Below are 18,908 nucleotides of genomic sequence, written 5' to 3' on the forward strand. Positions count from 1 at the left end.
TACTCAGGGCCTACAGCTCAGGGTAGCGGAAATGGTAAGCGCGTATGCACGTATTGCACAAGAACGCAGGTTCGAGCCCTGTTTCTGAGCGCTTATTTTTTTTTAGATCTTCTCTGCGAGTTTCTCATTCATTTGCCTTCTCCGATATATGTTTCCACTCAGTCTTTGCTAAACCTAAAAACAGTGGTTGATTCAACAATGCTCAAGATCAGCAAACACGCGCAAATGTTGAGAAGTTTTATGGATATAAATTCTAGAACAAGAACAAAAAAAGAGATTCGTTGATTTCTATTTTATTTTCGCATCAAACGTCGACACGGAGAAGCATTGCTTGGTAGCAGCTGTTGATCCAAGGCACTGTCCGGTGGAGTTTGCCGCAAAACTGTTGAAAAATTCAATTTCAACGATGGAAGCTTGTAAGGCTACAAACTTTATTCACATGCACATGTACCTACCAAATTACACAGTCACAATATGGAATATTTTTTAAAATTAATTACTCATGTTAATGAATAGTGTTCTCAAACTTCACAATCGTTTATCAAACCATGTATTTAGTCATGGTAACATTATTAAACTGTGAAGAAGAACATAACTATTTCGCTTCTCATATATATCACGGCTCGAGAGCAATTTCACCTTACTAGAAATTGTGATTTTAACTATTTGTTCTTATATTTGAGATGACTATCATTGTCAGGATGACCATGCCAGAAAAGTCATAAATACAAATCGTTTAGTCAAGTCGTTGTCTTTGTTGTCAAGTAGTTTATACAATACAGATGGTAAATAGTCATATATCATGTTTGTTGCTACTATTTAAGCGTATAGGTGAAATGACCATAAAAACAGATTACGTTTACAATGTTTTTTTTTCTCAGTGTGGTAAACCCGCTTATTCGAACCTTCAATAGAAATGAAAATTTTGTAGGAAAAATGTTTTCGGATCGATTGCAAGTTAAATACAAAATCACAGGAAGCAGACATTTTAAGTAGTGATCGCCATGTATTTAAGAAATATAACGGTTATTTGTCTATGTCATCACCAAATATAAATTCACCTACAGAGGCGCTTCAATCGGGCTGTTGTGTTCGAGCTTGCATGCAATGGAAACTCATGCATGAAAAATCGTACACAACGGAGGATTTTAGTGAATTTGCACTTGTATGCATTACACAGATTTTTTATAAAAAAAATGTTATTGAATTGATATTTAGTGTTGGAAGAAAAAAATGAACGCAGTTAATTCTGATATTTATTTTTTTTCAACTATGATCTCCATGGTAATTTGCTGTGTATGTTGTTTTGACTTCAATTCAATAGCCTATAGAGCAGTAGGCCATTTGAACCCTCAAAATGCCTACGTTATGAATGAAAAAACTTTCATCTTAATTTGCATGTTGTTATTGTATATACTTCTGTTTCGTGTTTCGAGACGCTGTGAAAATTGCGAAAAGATTCTGTAGCGAAATTGTACTGGAATTACGTTCGAACACACTAAAATTAGCATCAGTAAAGATTGCAACGTCCGCATAAAATTTCACGAAGTCTTCAAAACACCAGTCACACTAACTAAAAACCGGCTGACTAGGATTAAAGTCGATACTTTCTAGGTATGTATTTCAACACCGACAACTCTCGTCCTCGTCTTCTTACACATCACGATTCAAATAAACTATACCGAAAAAAAATCCTTATAAAACAACATAAACTCTCAAGATTAGATTTTACCGAAGAAACGAATAGACGACAACCGCATGGCAATCGCTGGGGAGGAGGAAAAAACACCGGCTAACCGCTGAGCACACTTCAAGACTTACCGAATCCACCCATCAAATTTCCGAGACCGCCGGCACCTTGCTGCAACTGTCGCATCATGTTCTGCAGTCCGCTCATGCCGCCCATCTGCTGAAACATCCGTGGATCGATCATTTTCGCCATCTGCTGGTTCAGTTTGGCCATCTGCGTCGGATTGACGTTCTTCGCCATGTCACCACTCTTGAACAGTCCCTTGATGCCACCCATCTTCTTGATAACGGCCGCAAATTTCGTGTACTGCGAGATCACATCCCGCACTTCTCGCTCCGTTACGCCCGAACCCTGGGCCACTCGAGTCACCCGGGTGGGTTGCTTGCTAAACAGCTTCGCTCCGTCTTTGTTGTCCAGTTCACCGTCCGACATCGAATCCATCATCGTCATCAATCGCTTGATACGGGCCATCGATTCCTGTTCGCCACCCTTGGTCATAAAATCTTGCGAAAATCCTGGAATCATGCCCTACGGTTTACCGGTTGGAGAAAAATTAAAAAACAGCCAAACAAAATGTGCTTCACAAAAGTACCATAATCTGCGAAAACGGTCCCATTTTCATGATGTTCTGAAACTGCTCGTACATGTCCCGTATCGTGAACTGACCGTGTTTGATTTTATCGATCAGTTCCTCGTTGTCATCCAGATTGAGCTCATTGACCTTATCGATCAATCCTTCAATGTCACCCATTCCGAGCAGTTTGCTGATGAACGGTTTGGTCTTGAATGGTTCCAGATCGTCAATATGTTCTCCGGTGCCGATAAAGATGATGGGCGAGTTGGTGGCGGCCACACTGAAACACGTAGTAAACTGATTATTTGTCCGGAAATCGGAAACACAAAACACTTACGCCGACAGAGCACCACCTCCCTTGGCATGTCCGTCCAGTTTGGTGATGATGACGGAACCGATGTCAACCTTTTCCTTGAAAGCCTTAGCCTGCGCCTCGCAAGCTTGTCCAATGGTGGCATCCATCACGAAAATGATATTGTCCGGCTTAATGGCGGTCGCCACCGCCAACATCTCCTCGAACAGAGACTCTTCCTGCTTGTGTCGGCCACTGGTGTCCACGATGATGAATTCGAAACCTTCCTTCTTGAACATTTCCACCCCATCCTGGGCGATAACCACCGGATCTACCTCCGTGTAGCTTCCATAGAATGGAATCCGAGCCTTGGTGGCGTTTTGCTTAATCTGATCGTAAGCACCAGCACGGAAGGTATCCGCACACACCAGACAGGACTTCCAGTTCTTCTTCTGATAGTGATAGGCCAACTTGGTACAGGTTGTCGTTTTTCCAGATCCCTAAAATAGAAACCCCACAAAAATAAACAAATTTTGCTTCCTTTTTTTTGCTAAATTCTCATCACCTGCAAGCCAACAAACATAATTATATTCGGTCGTCCCTTGATTGGTTGAAACGGCTTCACAGCCGGATCGACTAGTTTCACCAGTTCCTTGAACACGGCCGACTGAATCATTCTCCGTTTGTTCAACCCGCCAGCCATTTCGTCAAAATCTATGACCGACTTCACATTCTCCCGGAGCTTTTTCACTAACCGGATATTGACGTCCGCCTCTAGGAGGGCCGTGCAAATTTCCTTCAGCATAGCATCCAGAACCTAGAAACGAAATAATTGCATTGAAAACGCTTCATCCCAGTGAGGGGAATGATGAACAGCAAAACAATAAACAAACCTCCTCATTGATGATAGTTGCCTTGCTCAGCGAATGCAGAGCATTCGTGATTTTCCGTCCAAGCTCCGCTAAAACCATTGTGAATTACTTTTTATTTCTCTGCCGCTCAGATCTTTCCTTCAATGAATTTTCACTCGAAGCTTAATTAATTGTGTTACTGTTTTAAACTAACAAAGCCCCCGTCTAGTTGCTCGGTTGTGAAATCCGCACTCCACTTTGCATCTGTCTGCTGACGTTCAGAAATCAATAATCCAACGTTCATCAATGCTTCAACACGCGCTAATGAAAGTGTTAAAATGGTATTGTGCCTAAATTTGAAAACAAAACCCGAACAATTTCCAAGCTAACAAAAATTTTGGGCACGTTCGCGAGGAAAAAATCTGTTTGTGTGGCTGGCTGGCTGACTGGTTGACAGTGGAAATGACAAACGCAGAAGGGTGAAGAAGTTGGTGGAAGACAACCCACAATAACACGACACAACAAACTGTCAGCAGAGAAAGTGACGTTAGACCGATAGCGTGTCGGCTACAGTGCCAAAATGCGGTGAGTTACTTTCGGTTTTATCGGTTTCGTTAAGTGCACGACAAATTATAAAACCCTCAATGTAAGTAGAAGAATAGAAGAAGAATTCGAAATTCAATTAATTCCAAATCAGACGAAACAACCCACTTGTACGCGGCGGGCAGATTCCCCCCCCCAGACGGCATTGTCTGGCAACAATGCAACAACCGTTTCCGGCAGAGAATTTCGCCTAGCGGTTATTAACGGTTCTTTTCTGTCGGATTCTTGCCATACAAGATTGGCAAAACCGTTTTGAATCGGTTCTGCATTTTAAGCGTCTTGGTTTTATTTTTTTAATAAAAGATACATATGAAAGGCAATAACTTATTGCCCTTCATATATACTAATCATAGAAAATGTTATTGCCAATAACATTACTTTCTCACTACCAAACATACCCATATTTCAATCTCATTTAACAGTTTGGCTGAAAAGTTCGTATCGTTTAATAGAAACACACATTTTTTTGCCAAAATTCGTTTTTATTATTCAACATAATTGCCATCAGAGGCGATACAGCGATTATAGCGATCTTCCAACTTTTCGATACCATTTTTGTAGTACGATTTGTCCTTTGCCTCAAAATAGGCCCCAGTTTCAGCGATTACCTCTTCATTGCTTCTAAATTTTTTACCAGCGAGCATTCTCTTGAGGTCTGAGAACAGGAAAAAGTCACTGGGGGCCAAATCTGGAGAATACGGTGGATAAGGGAGCAATTCGAAGCCTAATTCGTTCAATTTCAGCATGGTTTTCATCGACTTGTGACACGGTGCATTGTCTTGATTGTGAGCTCACGCGGCACCCATTTTGCACAAAGCTTTCTCATATCCAAATATTCGTGAATAATATGTCCAACACGTTCCTTTGATATCTTTAGGGTGTCAGCTATCTCGATCAACTTCACTTTACGGTCATTGAAAATCATTTTGAGGATTTTTTTCACGTTTTCATCGGTAACAGCCTCTTTTGGAAGACCACTGTGTTCATCGTCTTCGGTGCTCATATGACCAGTACGAAATTTTGCAAACCACTAACGAATTGTTGCTTCGCCCGGTGCAGAGTCTGGATAACACTCATCAAGCCATTTTTTGGTATCGGCGGCGTTTTTTTTTCATCAAAAAGTAGTGTTTCATCAACACACGAAATTCCTTTTTTTCCATTTTTTTTCACAATAACAAAAGTAGCTCCACTCAAAATGCAATATCTCACAAACTAAAAATCAGACAGCTGTCAAATTTATACACGTATCTTTTGAAGGTTGGTGCTAACTGAAAATGGTATGGATTTAATTCTAGTGGCGCCCTCTCATAGAAACGATACGAACTTTTCAGCCGATCTATTATCTCGTCTCAAGATTCGTTTTTTTGTACCCACATGCGGGATTGACGAATATCAAATGAAGTCGAATAAAAAAAAAGAGGAGGGAAATAAACAAGACACGTATGGTGAGATAATGACGTAATTTCGCCTGGACAATTTTGACAGCAGCCGGAATGCAGTCAGCCTTCTGACGGTTGCCAGAATTCTTCACAAGCGGGAACCTATTCGGATTCGAATCGAGTCTGAATCTGTTGTTGCATCTGATTTGGAAATCATGGTGAATTCTCGGTTAATTTTTCAAAAGGGCGTATAAGCAAGTGACAGTTTCTCTTTGTTTACTTTCTCTTCTATTAATTACCAAGCGGTTTCCACGTTTATCACTCAACTCTTTGCATGAAATGATACCCGACACTTTCGACTCTCAAACAGAATAGTGATATCAAAGAAAATCTTTTTAATCACATCACAATAATCGAAAGAGAGAGTGATCAAAGAGAAACTGTCACTTGCTTATACGCCCTAATGAAAAATCAACCGAGAATTGCGAATTAAAATACAGGTGTTTTAACTGGGCTACATTGGAACCCACATTATCAGTTCGGAATGAATTCCGAATCGAATCTGAATGAAAATTCAGTATGATTTCCGAATTAATGCATACTCCAGTGCAGCAACCGATATAGAATAATTTTCGACTCCTACCAATTGGTTCGAAATTTGACGGATTTGAAAAAGAAAAAGTGAGCTGAATGGTCAATTCGTTTACATTTTCTTTGATTGTACACATTTTCGTGCCGAAATTTGAAATACAAACAGAACATAACAGAATACATAAATTCAAGCTTTTCGGACACACAGAATTAGGAAAATATCCGAATACCGAAGAAAAATACCGTTACTCTAAACTACAAAACAATATAATAAATTGTTCGCAGTGGATTAGTTAATAACCAATATTGTACATGTGCGTTCTTTTCATTTGAATTTGAAAACAATCAATTTTTTGATACTACTTTATATCTACTTTTATTCGTTCTGAAATTAATCGAAGGAGGAAACAAACGAAGAGAGGTTCTCAGGTAATATTGTCGTGGGACTCGGTGCTTCATCAGTCAGGGCAAGATCAGAGATCATGCATCAAAAAATTTTAAGTAAAAGAAGACGTGTTATTTTTAGGCTATTTACAACGCTGTGCTGCATACCTGTTTTGCAATGGACAGGCTGCCGTATAACAAAAAAACAGTCAAAAATAAAGTTCGAACTGGTTTCAACGCAAAAATTTAAAATCAGTTCTATACTTTTCTGTAAATGTGTTGGTGTGGTGTCAACTTAAACAAACAAAATATATAATTTCGAAAACGATTTGTATTTTTGTTACGAACCTCTAAATGGTTTTCTGGATGATAGTGAGCTAAAGTACTTTTAAATGAAACTGGATTATTCAGTGCAAAACATTTACAGCTTATATTGACAATTTTCTTTCCTATTTCTGAAATGTAATTCGACGCTTTGATATTTCGTCTGACAGATTTTGTTATACTCGCTCACGAAAGAACAGTGTTCTCAATTTGAAACAAATTCCGCAGTACGCAAATACAAATGAGCCATTCCATGAAAAATAGTTGTCACGTATGCAGATTTATCTCTGAATTTTCGGATTTGAATTGGGTTCTCGCTCTATTATTATTATTAATATCATTTATTTTACCCCGGCTTTAACCTTTTGGTCGTTCACCGGGGGGAAGTTCTCGATCTATTAGAAACACTGTTGAGAGCGCGAAAAGAACTCAACTGTTCTGATTGACGTTTGAAAGTACATAATTTTATTTTATCAAAATCTTACTGTTCTTCAACAATTCTATAGCTTCCAAGATGCTGGGGCTTTTTTTCGCATTTTAAAAAGAAAATCGATAACGTATACACTACTTGAAATCGTTGTATTGCTCATCTATTATTTCATTATTACTACATCGCGACTCAGTCCGTTTGGGAGACAATGTGCGGAGTAGAGAAGTTCAAGGGAAATATGACGACATTATTTATTTTAATTCCATACAAGTATTGAAACACTTTTTTAAGACTTCTATAGCTATTAGGCTTTCTGACAGCTCACTTACAACCACAAATGCAAATGAGGTTCGTTTGTTTTCATCAGGAAACACCAGCATTTAACACGATTCAGAAGCGGCCCTTACACGAGTCATTAAAATGTCAGTACTAATAAATAATATCATTTTAATGAACGTGTAATGGTGCAGTAATGAATAATCAACTTCGGTCGACGCCTAGGTTAATTGATTTTAGTCGGATATTAACTCACGTACTCTACGTACTCTAAAGTTCAGTGAACTTGACGCTGTGTGCCTCCATAAGAATTGCTTACAATTAATGTTTTTGTTCCGTAATCGTTCCATGCCGGTGATAGTCGCCTGATGCCACGTGTGAATCACTCTTACATATTGCTTTGTTTTCATCAGGAAACGTATTTGCCACCCATTTTTCACTTGAGTCGTCGTTCATTTTTCACCGGGCATAGAAACCTCAATGGAGTAAACCTTTTCTCATCGTTTCCAAACAGGTTTTATTGTTTGAGGTATGCATTCAAAACGATGATGTCGCCTTATTTTTGTTTGGATAATGGCAAATAAGCCATTTGTCAATATTTTCATTGAAAAGGAATTTTAAAGGGTTCTGTACCCCCATCGAGTAAGTCATAACAGTAAATGAAAAAAGAAAAGTTTTCATGTTCTTATGTTGTTAAAATCAATACTCAATTTCCAACAGTTCGCTTGCAGTTTCTTTTTAAAACTGGCTTCTTGACCATAACATGAACGCGACATATTCCCGCATACGCATGGCTGACCAAACGCTGCCAGCTGGAAAAATATGGCTGGCAGACATTCTGGTGACCGACTGCCTCACCGCTGCCAGATATACAACTCAAACGATACAACCGTATCCACCAGGATTTTTCCACATTGAAATTTTTGACATTTTCAGCGAAGGTGAGAAGATGAAAACGCTCGGCTAACTTAGATACAGGCGACTTTGTTTTGTCAAATTGGATTTGACAACCGTCACTGAATCAATTTTGGTAGCCGTCTGGTGGCCATGGCTGCCCAGGCAGCCAAAACGCTATGCGGGTTTATTTTCTAGTTTTGAATTTGATGTAATATTTTTTTCAGTGTGCATTGTATGCACGCGGTGTACACTGAAAATAATCCTCACGTTCAATCCAAGTGCGTGCTGCATTTGAACGTTCAAACGCGTATAGCACTTCATATTCAAGTGTTTTTCTCATAACTAATATGAACTCAATACATTCAATTCAACAGTTTTGGCATGTACACAGCATTCAATACATGGGATCTTGAGTGTCGTATGCAACAATCACCACTTCTAAATGCTCTGATAGTTAGAAATAAATTAAAATTGATAACATTAGAATCTATATGTTGCACACATTTTCCTCAAATAGACCGCACGTTCCAATCAAATGCACACGTGTATTCAATTTTAAATACACTTGACACTTGGAGTTTGAATACTTTTGTTTTTAAATTCATGTGCCATGCACTTTGTTTTTATGGATCATGGTGCTATAATTCAAAAAGCACCCTGTGATTAATGGAATCAAAATGGCTGAAAACAAAGCACCACAGTCTCTTGCATTTGAAAAGTTTAAATCATACGGTTTTCCGGAATATATTTGCAGAATTCTTTTGGGTAAGCTTATACCTTTTGAAATTTTTCTAATCTCACAATTCTATCAATCTTTCTAGATCGAAACATTATCCCAGATGATGGAACGTAGATTCGCCACATTTTAGCCAATTCGCAGTTAGCGCAATTGATATCAAACGAGACAGAAAATTCAACCACGATTATACTCGAGGTGAGTAAAAGATACTAATAATAATAATAATAATAATAATAATCCGTATGTTATATTACAAATGTGTCGTTACTGATAGAAAGACAAATTTCCGTCGTTCGAAGCACCGGAACCTGGTTTGTCACCTGCGAAAGCAACATAATCAGCTGCTCGTTCATCAAAAACCGTTCCCATAGATTTTGAACTTGAGAGTACAGAAGATTTTGTTTTGGATGATGTACCAACTACTTCCGGATTGTCTTCGCATTCGTTTCCCGAAGTATGTATCTTAACTGCAATGAAGATTATTATTCGTACATTGTACGAATTCAAATATCATGTTTGTTTTGCGACCGCTCAAAAAGTCGTTATTGTTATATATTTTGTGTTTACCAAAAGGAGACGGACTGCGGCAACAACAACTTGTAGAACTGATACCTACGATTTCAGTACATGCATTAAGAAGAAGTATTTTGGGACAAGTATTATTAAAACTTGGAAAGCAAGGTGCACCCTTATCCGAAGCTCGTAAAAGAACTTGCTGGAATTGTTGCTGAATGGCACCTAGTCAATCGCTCGAAAACAACCGAGAATGATCTTCAGTCTGGTATTACCCCAACACTAAAAGATAACTGTATCAATTTCTACATTTAATTAGTTTAACTTTTTTACAGAATTCTTATTATTTTCCCAGAGGAGGAGAGAAGAGAAACCCTGGTGGGAAAATCTATAAAAAAAAGTGGTCCATTAAGTAAAATGATGTGTTTTCGTTTCGAAGCAAAACACAAACAGATCAAACAATACGCCCACATGACTTCATCTCGAAAAAATATTTGTTACACCATAGCAGTTAAAGCCTCGATACAGTTTAGTTTCGATCTATGTGAAAATATTTTTTTCAAAAATACTGGCACTAATAATTTTACAGCAATTGACTTGAAAGCAATTTACTATTATCAGAAATTGACGGTCCACCTGTAACAGTACATTATTGAAAGGATACATTATATTTTAAAAAGAGATATGATTTTATGTTTCAAGAAAATGATTTGTGAATAAGCAATACATCTTTATCGAGGTTAGCTATAAGCATTATTCGCATTAGGAACATATTGTATTTTTCACATATGTAAAACAATAAAAAGACTTTTAAAATACTGCATATCATTATATTATTAAGTAAATTAAACAGTACCATCTGAAAAACTTTACATAAGGTTTTATGTGATCAACATGTTGCAATCTAGTATTATTCAGTTGAAGCCAGTTTATTATGATGTTGAAACTCAAGTGTTTCGCCTATGAATGCCATGTAAGATATCATTTCACATATTTCGAAATGCGCTTTACTTGACAGATATGTGTAAATTACTTCAATTTAACATCTACGATGTTGTTCGAAATTAAACAGAAAATTTCCCAAAATAAATAAACACAACATTGATATAATTAAGGAATGTTATTGTTTGCGGAGAGAAGGGTTCATTGATTTCTATGTGTAAAACACGATCAATGAACGTGCTTTGCTGTTGAATTAGTTGTGCCCCACGCTGGTAGATTTTCAGGTGTTTCGAATATGCATTTCAACTGGGTAATTTTATAGCACCAATTCAAGTGTAAAACCATCGAAAGCAACGTGCAGATTATTTTCAGTGTAGTTTTGAACGAAAGATTCTCAGAACATACACTCTCATTAACAGAAAATTTCGCGCCGTTGCAATGCTCAGTGTTTCATGCCGTTCAAACATGCTGTATCGCAACTCACCTGAAGCCGCAAGCGGAAAGCACTGAGCACTCACTCTCCTGATTTCTGCGTCTTTTTGTTCTGGAATCTGCTCACGACTACGGACAACTTCACAAGTCAGGATAGTGTGCTGCCACAAACGACTCGTGAAAATTTAGCAAGTGAAACGCATTTTGACAGTATTTCTGCCGGCGAAACAAATTATCTACTTCCGACAACGGCAATTGTTTTTTTTTTTCAGTTTTGTTCTTTATTTCATTGTTATAATATAACTACAAGATGTTTTGGGGTAAGTTCAGCATGGCGAAAATGATTTCCTAAAAGCATTTCGTTTGGAACAAGATGGCTTTCGTTTGAAGCGATGTGAACAACACGAAGCATGATTTTATCTCTAAACGTGGTGCTTCGATGATGGTTTCGTTTTAACACGTTTTTTTTTTGTTTTCACGTGGTAGGACTGATTCTAAAGGCCAACAAAAAGTACTCCCAGACGGTGGTTAAATCGTTCCATCTGTCTCAAGCGGCGTTGGATCTCTCGAAGAGTGGCGATGATGTACAGGTTATGTTAACTTCGGAAGAAAACACCTACCTCCTGTGCACACTGAGCAAAAAATTACCGCAGGTTGCGTTGGATTTAAATTTTGAGGAAGGTGACCAGATAAGCTTGAGCACCAACGGCGAAGGAATCGTTCATTTGACCGGATATCTGATTCCTAACGAGGAAGATATATTTGGAGAAGAGGGCGACGACGAGGAAGTAGAGGATGAAGATATGGAAGTATCGCAGCCACAGAAAAACAAAAGTGGAAAGGTAAGTTGGAACGAATGATTTTTGGTTCTAGCATGAGTATTATTTCTATTGCATTTATCGTATTAGGAACGTGCTGCCAAGAAAGTTGCCAAGAAAGTAATTAAGGATGAGGTCAAACAGGTGCAGGCCGGCGAAGACGAGGAAGACGAATTAGATGAAACGTTTGAGCTGCCGAAGGGTGCCCAGAAGAAACAATCAGGTGCTGACAGTGAAGAAAGTGACTCTGACGACGACGACGACGATGATGATGACGATGAGGAAGACGAGGACGATGAAATGGAGGAGCAGGCCGGTGAGCAAGATAGCGATTCCGATGACGACGATGAAGACGAAGACGATTCGGACGGCGAATCGGAAGATGAAGAACCAGCTGCCAAAGTAGCAAAGGTTGAGAAGAAACCGTCGAAACAAAATGGTCTCGAAAATGGAAAGGCTTCGTCGAAGGAGTTGAAGAAAGATGACAAACAAAAGGATGAAGCTAAGATCCGTACTCTGCAGGGTGGATTAGTCGTGGAAGACATCAAAGTCGGTACTGGACCAGAAGCGAAACCGGGCAAGAAAGTCGTCGTTTATTACGAAGGTCGTTTGAAAAAGAATAACAAAATTTTCGATTCTACATCGAAGGGACCGGGATTTAAGTTCGCTCTGGGACGTGCCGAAGTCATCAAAGGATGGGATATCGGTGTGGCGGGAATGAAGGTTGGAGGAAAGCGACGATTGACGGTCCCACATCAGCTAGCTTACGGCACTCGAGGAAGCCCACCAGTCATTCCACCGAACAGTACACTGGTGTTTGACGTAGAGCTGAAAAACGTACACTAAGCTAAAGTCCCTTTTTTCACACAACTAACTGTACTTGTTTGTTATAACGTTAAGATGCTACAATCACAACTTTGTATTCACTGAAAAATATCGGATGTCCAACGGCGAGTCGGATATGCAAACAGATCAAATAGTACATCTAACCTGGGTAGGATCTTTCAAATAAACTCCGATTGAACAGAGCCGCTACAGATTCCAACAAAAGCCATCAACAAAAATCGCAATTATTGCTCCTTTTTGTTGTAAAAAAGTTGCATTAATACTACACTATTCCCTTCGCGCGTGGAAATAAAATGTGATTTAAAGAAACTACTGCTTTCGGGTATTTTGCCGTCCGAAAAGTTCCGCTCCAAAACAGTATTTCTAACTAACAAATTACACAAATCTGGTACTTTTCGATCCTTTTCAAATTGCCACGAATTGAAGTAAGTCGTGTGACTAACCGAGAAAAAATTTAAAAAAATCGATTTTATTCCTCAATGTTATGTCATTCAAAAGCAACACGTTCATTCCCATGCTTCTCCAAGTATTCGATACCTGAGCTTGTAGAAGGATTTGTCTTATGGCCTAAAATAGGCCTCACATTCAGCAATTGCGTCTTCTTTTGATTTGGATCTCTTAGCGGTGAGCATTTTTTTTAATCAGCGAAATGCCCAGTAACCACTGGTTGGTTCCCTAGATTTTGCATTCAAAAGATATGCAGTATCCGCTATTGATTGTTTTTCCTTTCTTAAGATACTCGATGAAGATTACACCATGTGTTTCGCAAAATATCGAGCCCAGTACCTTTCCAGCTGACTATTGTACCTTTGAACGCTTCGAGCGTGGCACGCCGGCTAATGGATCCATGTTTCATCCATTGTCACATATCGACGCAAAAAATCTGATTTATTACTCGTAAACGTGACCAAACACTGCCTTGAATCGTCAACACGTTAATGTGTTTTCGATCGGCTGTGAATAATCGGGGCATCCACTTTGAAAAAAGCTTTCTCGGTCAAATGTTCATGCATAATTGTAAACACAATGCCTTCTGATATGTTTACGGCCTTAGCTATGTGGTTCAATGTTAATTTACGAATAGGTAAACCCAATTTGTAGACTTTTATATGTTTTCTGAAGTAACAGAGTCCGGATAACACCTTTGAAATCTTTGGCTGAACTAGTACATTGTTTTTGCAAATCACTGTGAAAACCTACTTTTGTACGGAGGTCCGTAGGGCCGAATGTCACACACCATTCGACCTCAATTCGTCGAGATCACAAAATGTATGTGTGTTTATGTATGTATGCCTGTGTGTATGTGAAAAATAATAACACTCAATTTTCTCAGAGTTGGCTGAACCGATTTTCACGAACCTAGAGTCAAATCAAAGACATCATATTAACAAGATATCCAGCTCTCACATTTCCCGAACAAATCATTGGCAACAATATTTTTTGCGAGCATGGCGCCCTCAGGCGAGTTCGCATCGAATCTCGTACACAGAAGTAGGGGAGAGAAATGTCAAATTCATGCGCGCCAAAATAGCAGCACTGCGCGACATGAATTGACCCATACAATTGACATGATATGTTGAATGTGTCACCGTGCGATGGCGTTGCTGAACTGAAGATTGATTTCACTCCAAGCTGACAGGGTCTGGTCAAATGCAAGGTCTTATGGTCATATAGCTTGCTATTAGGTTTTACACGAACATGACATCACGCGTTTTTTTATAACGGCCAATAAGCCACTTTCGAGAGAAATTGCAGGCGAGCTATGAGAAATAGAGTATCAAATTTAGCACCAGACGAAAGAGAAAACTTTTCTCTGCCGTTTACTATTAGGTTTTGCACGAACATGACATAACCTCACAAAAATAAACACAATGAACTTTTTTTGACAATCGACGTGTACTTGTTTACAGTTTAAAAGTTCATCAGAGGTTCATCATTTGAATTTGAAAATTACAAGTCGCCTCACACTAAACAGATTTATACATATATCGCTCCTTGATGCTGGAAACGCATACAGGGCGATCTATTCAGTTCTTTTCACTGTGGAACACATTTTTAACAGGCACTTCCTCGTCAATTTTCAATTTTTAATTTGCAGTCGCAAAACAAAACAAACACACGGCAACTGTCAAAAATGAACGATGAACCTCTGATGAACTTTTAAACTGTAAACAAATACACGTCGGGTGTCCAAAAAAATTCATTATTTTCATTTTGTGAGGTTATTAGGTTTTTTACCGTCACTGCTAATCTCAATCGGATGAACACATTTTGAGAGTTCAGCGGTACTGTTTGTAAACAGAGATTTTTTTGTTTGTCTGTTGATAAATTGAATGCGAGCATTTACGGTCCACATCGCCTAAATAAAGTTTTAAAACATTTGTTCACGATTGAATACGATTTGGTTTTAAGATTTATTCATTAAATATGACTAGTTGCAAAGTGTGAAGATGAATGTTTGAAATGTGTTCTTCGTTTTTTGTTTAAGCTTGTTTCTAAACAGTATCGCTGAACTGTCAAGGATGAATGCTTATTCATTTGTGACGTCAGGATAAAAAATCTAATGGTGTGTTCGGGAAATGTGAGAGCTGGATATCTTGTCTTTGCTGAAACGGAAGTTGACAGATCGACTGAATCGAGTGAGGTTGAGTACTGTTTTCATTTCATATCTGGGAAATTCTTTGTTTTTATGGTTGGATTTTGAGATGATCAAAAGTTGTTTTACTTGTCTAGTTACTCATGTTTTATCATCTAAATCAAATCTGTATGTGAACTGAAAATTTTAGAATTTCAGCCGAGATTTTCAAGTGTATAGGGCAATTTTAAATCATATGTTTGATGACAACACGTGTATAATCTTTTTTTACCCATATTTGTAAGGTTTGGCATTTTCATTCGTTCAAACTAAAGTAAATTGAAAATTTCTACCAAATTTTTCGAAATACATGGTATAATTGTCAAAATAATCACCATAACGCTGTCTCGTGGCAATCACACTGATTGGATTCTTCAATTAAAAAGCACTGCTATGACAAAACATAATGTAGATTTACATTCACATTTGAACGTCATTATAATGTGAGATCCACACAATCTGAATCGAGATTATTATCGAGAAAACATTCGCAAAAAATCTTTTTATTTTATATACAAAAACTGAGAAACTGATATACAATCTCTCAGAATTTCATAATTAGGTTTTTTATCGTCACTGCTAACCTCAATCGAATGAATATATTTTGTCAGTCCAGCAGTACTGTTTGTAAACAGTTTTTTTTGTTTGTCTGTTAACAATTTGGATGAGACCATTTACGGTCCATATCACCTAAATAGAGTTTTAAAACATTTGTTCACGATTGAATAAGGTTTGTTTTTGAGATTTATTATATAAAAGTGACTAGTTGCAAAGTGTAAAGATGATTGTTTAAGACGTGTTCTTCGATTTTTGTAATTAGATTTTTTATCATGACGTCACAAATGAATAAGCATTCATCCTTGACAGTTCAGCGGTACTGTTTATAAACAAGCCTAAACAAAATCGAGAAACACATCTCAAACAAGCATCTTTACACTTCCCAACTAGCAACTTTTATTTAATAAACCTATGAAACGAACCGTATCGAATCGTTAACAAATGTTTTGAAACTCTACTTAGGCGATATGGACCGTGAACGGTCTCATCCGTTTGTCAACAGACAAACAAAAAAAAAACAAACCACTGATAGCTGTCAAAAGATGAAATTGATTCATCGGCAGTTCATCGGTAGTTCATTCGAGTGGTCATCGTGCAAAACCTAATTCAAATTATAATGAACGCAATGAACATATAAACAAACCACTGACAGCTGTCAAAACTGATTCATGTTGTTCATTTTTGTGAGGTTATATTATGTTCGTTCAAAACCTAATTAGATTTTTTATCGTGACGTCACAAATGAACAAGCATTCATCCTTGACAGTTCAGCGGTACTGTATATAAACAAGCTTAAACAAAAATGTAAGAGCACATCTTAAACAATCATCTTTACCCTTTGCAACTAGTCACTTTCATTTAATAAATCTCAAAAATACAATCGTGAACAAATGTTTTAATACTCTATTTAGGCGATATGGACCGTAAATGGTCTCATCCAATTTGTCACAAGCAGTGCTTGGAAAACGAATGAATCGAATTAGAGTGAATATCCTTTATACGCTTCTTGGTTCATGAATGTACTAGCAACTGAACCATTCATCATCCACTTCTGGTCTGATGGATTTGGTTCACATGGGTTTGTGTTTGTGAATTAACGAACTACTGGACGTGGAAGGTGAGCGTATAGATGTGGTATTAGTTGCTTATTCTCTTCCACATTACAAGGCGAAGCTACGAGCGAATATCGTTCGTTCTGCATCGTAAGCAGCCACGGCTTGGAGAACGAATGAACCTCAATATGAAAAGCTCTTTTTTGTTTCCCTTTCACATTCGGTGTATATTGATCAAACTTCGCTCGCATTCGCACTTTTGTTTGAGCTTTAATAGTATCTGGATTGTTGTGATGTCTATGGCTACAAAAAGCAAAAATCGTTCCTCAAAGGGACCAACATTGAAGCAAAAAGTGCTCTGTATGATAAGAGAGCCAATGAGAGATTATAAATAATATCAATCCCACTGCCGCTAATTTTAGTTTTAAGTACTGCTAAATGTTCATACGGCAGATAAATTATTTTTAATTCTGATTCATGATTGTCCACCAGTGCTTGGTGCTTGCTTTAAACAGCACACGCATTGAAGCAAACCGTATTGCGCAACATTATCGATCAAGCTTATCATCTTCCGAAATGAGAAAAATATACTTCAGTGCAGTGCCCATTCATTACGAAACTTTCCTTATTCCATACACTTGAAGGAACACAAGCTCTAACTGACTCAAAAACATGAATTATAGCTACTGGTAGTGAAAGATGACGTGGAAAATCTATTCTGCAGCAGCGTGAAACCTTCTAAATTTTATTTTTTTATGCTTAAATACTTTAATGATATAAATTATTTTTACATTCAAATTCAACAGTATTCTTTGATGATGAATGGTTCACCAGCGATAGTGTGCTTGAATCACTTATACTACCGATGAATTATTTGAACGAATTGCCTATATTTGAGAGAAAAGAGAATACTGCATACTCTTTTTCAGAAAGGTTCAATAGTATTAAACGTAATACGGCACGCTCGTCGGCAAGTATGTATGGAATGGTTCGTTCTCCAATCTGTTCGCTCGTGTATATTTCCTGCATCGAAGCCGGTAACTCAGTCTGTTGGTATGAGTGCTGTAGCTGCGCTGAACCGTTTTGTTGCAAGTCACTCGCATTGATGAATGAATGGTGAAAGCTCTGGTCACAAGACAAACAAAAAAAAAGTCTGTTTACAAACAGTACCGCTGAACTGTCAAAAAAAGTTCATCCGATTGAGGTTAGCAGTGACGGTAAAAAACCTAATACGTGTTAATAGATATGTATACAAACCACTGATAGCTGTCAAAAAGTGAACTTGATTCATCGGCAGTTCATTGGTAGTTCACTCGAGTGGTCATCGTGCAAAACCTAATTAGGTTTTGCAGGAACATGCCATAACCTCACAAAATGAACATAATGAACTTTTTTTGACAGTCAACGTGTACTTGTTTACAGTTTAAAAGTTCATCGGAAGTTCATGCAAGTCGCCTCACCCTCAACAGATTCATACATATATCGCTCCTTGATACTGGAATCACATACAGGGTAATCTTTTTAGTTATTTTCACTGTGGAATACATTTTTAACAGTCACTTTTTCGTCATTTTTCAATTTTTAACTTGCAGTCGCAAAACAAAACAAGTACACGGCAACTAGGTTTTGCACGAACATGACATAACCTCACAAAAATGAACTTTTTTTGACAGTCGACGTGTACTTGTTTACAGTTTAAAAATTCATCAGAAGTTCATCGGTCGAATGTAAAAATTGCAAGTCGCCTCACACTCAACAGATTCATACATATATCGCTCCTAGATGCTGGAAACACATACAGGGCAATCTTTTTAGTTATTTTCACTGTGGAATACGTTTTCAACAGACACTTTTTCGTCATTTTTTCAATTTTTAACTTGCAGTCGCAAAACAAAACAAGTACACGGCAACTGTCAAAGATGAACTTGATTCATCGGCAATTCATTTATGTCGTCATCGTGCAAAACCTAACTGGCAAAGATGAACTTGATTCATCGGCAGTTCATTTGTGTCTTCATCGTG

At 37.9% G+C, this 18,908-nt stretch overlaps 2 protein-coding genes across 2 annotated transcripts; one reads left to right on the forward strand and one right to left on the reverse strand.

The window, feature by feature from the left end:
- Positions 1 to 1,594: 1,594 nt before the first annotated feature.
- On the reverse strand, positions 1,595 to 3,951 carry LOC131426004 (signal recognition particle subunit SRP54). Its single transcript, XM_058588384.1, has 5 exons — positions 3,510 to 3,951; positions 3,182 to 3,433; positions 2,662 to 3,116; positions 2,343 to 2,604; positions 1,595 to 2,278 (listed from the first exon to the last, which is right to left on the reverse strand). The coding sequence occupies exons 1-5, from the start codon at positions 3,585 to 3,587 to the stop codon at positions 1,811 to 1,813; spliced, it is 1,515 nt and encodes a 504-aa protein (XP_058444367.1). The 5' UTR covers positions 3,588 to 3,951; the 3' UTR covers positions 1,595 to 1,810.
- A 7,130-nt stretch (positions 3,952 to 11,081) lies between these two features.
- Positions 11,082 to 12,950, forward strand: LOC131426005 (46 kDa FK506-binding nuclear protein). The gene is made up of 3 exons (XM_058588385.1): positions 11,082 to 11,297; positions 11,464 to 11,819; positions 11,886 to 12,950. Exons 1-3 carry the CDS (start codon positions 11,288 to 11,290, stop codon positions 12,639 to 12,641), a joined length of 1,122 nt encoding a protein of 373 aa, XP_058444368.1. The 5' UTR covers positions 11,082 to 11,287; the 3' UTR covers positions 12,642 to 12,950.
- Positions 12,951 to 18,908: the final 5,958 nt, after the last annotated feature.

Source organism: Malaya genurostris, chromosome 1 (genome assembly GCF_030247185.1).
Source record: "Malaya genurostris strain Urasoe2022 chromosome 1, Malgen_1.1, whole genome shotgun sequence".
In the NCBI taxonomy this organism is placed as follows: Eukaryota; Metazoa; Arthropoda; class Insecta; order Diptera; family Culicidae; genus Malaya; species Malaya genurostris.

Bases quoted from the DNA above. Each gene is read 5' to 3' on its own strand.
- LOC131426004 (XM_058588384.1), bottom strand. From the start codon at position 3,587: ATGGTTTTAGCGGAGCTTGGACGGAAAATCACGAATGCTCTGCATTCG. The intron at 3,434-3,509 runs GTTTGTTTATTG...TTTCGTTTCTAG, and splicing joins CAACTATCATCAATGAGGAG to GTTCTGGATGCTATGCTGAA. The intron at 3,117-3,181 runs GTGATGAGAATT...TTTCTATTTTAG, and splicing joins TTATGTTTGTTGGCTTGCAG to GGATCTGGAAAAACGACAAC.
- LOC131426005 (XM_058588385.1), top strand. The intron at 11,820-11,885 runs GTAAGTTGGAAC...TTATCGTATTAG, and splicing joins AGAAAAACAAAAGTGGAAAG to GAACGTGCTGCCAAGAAAGT.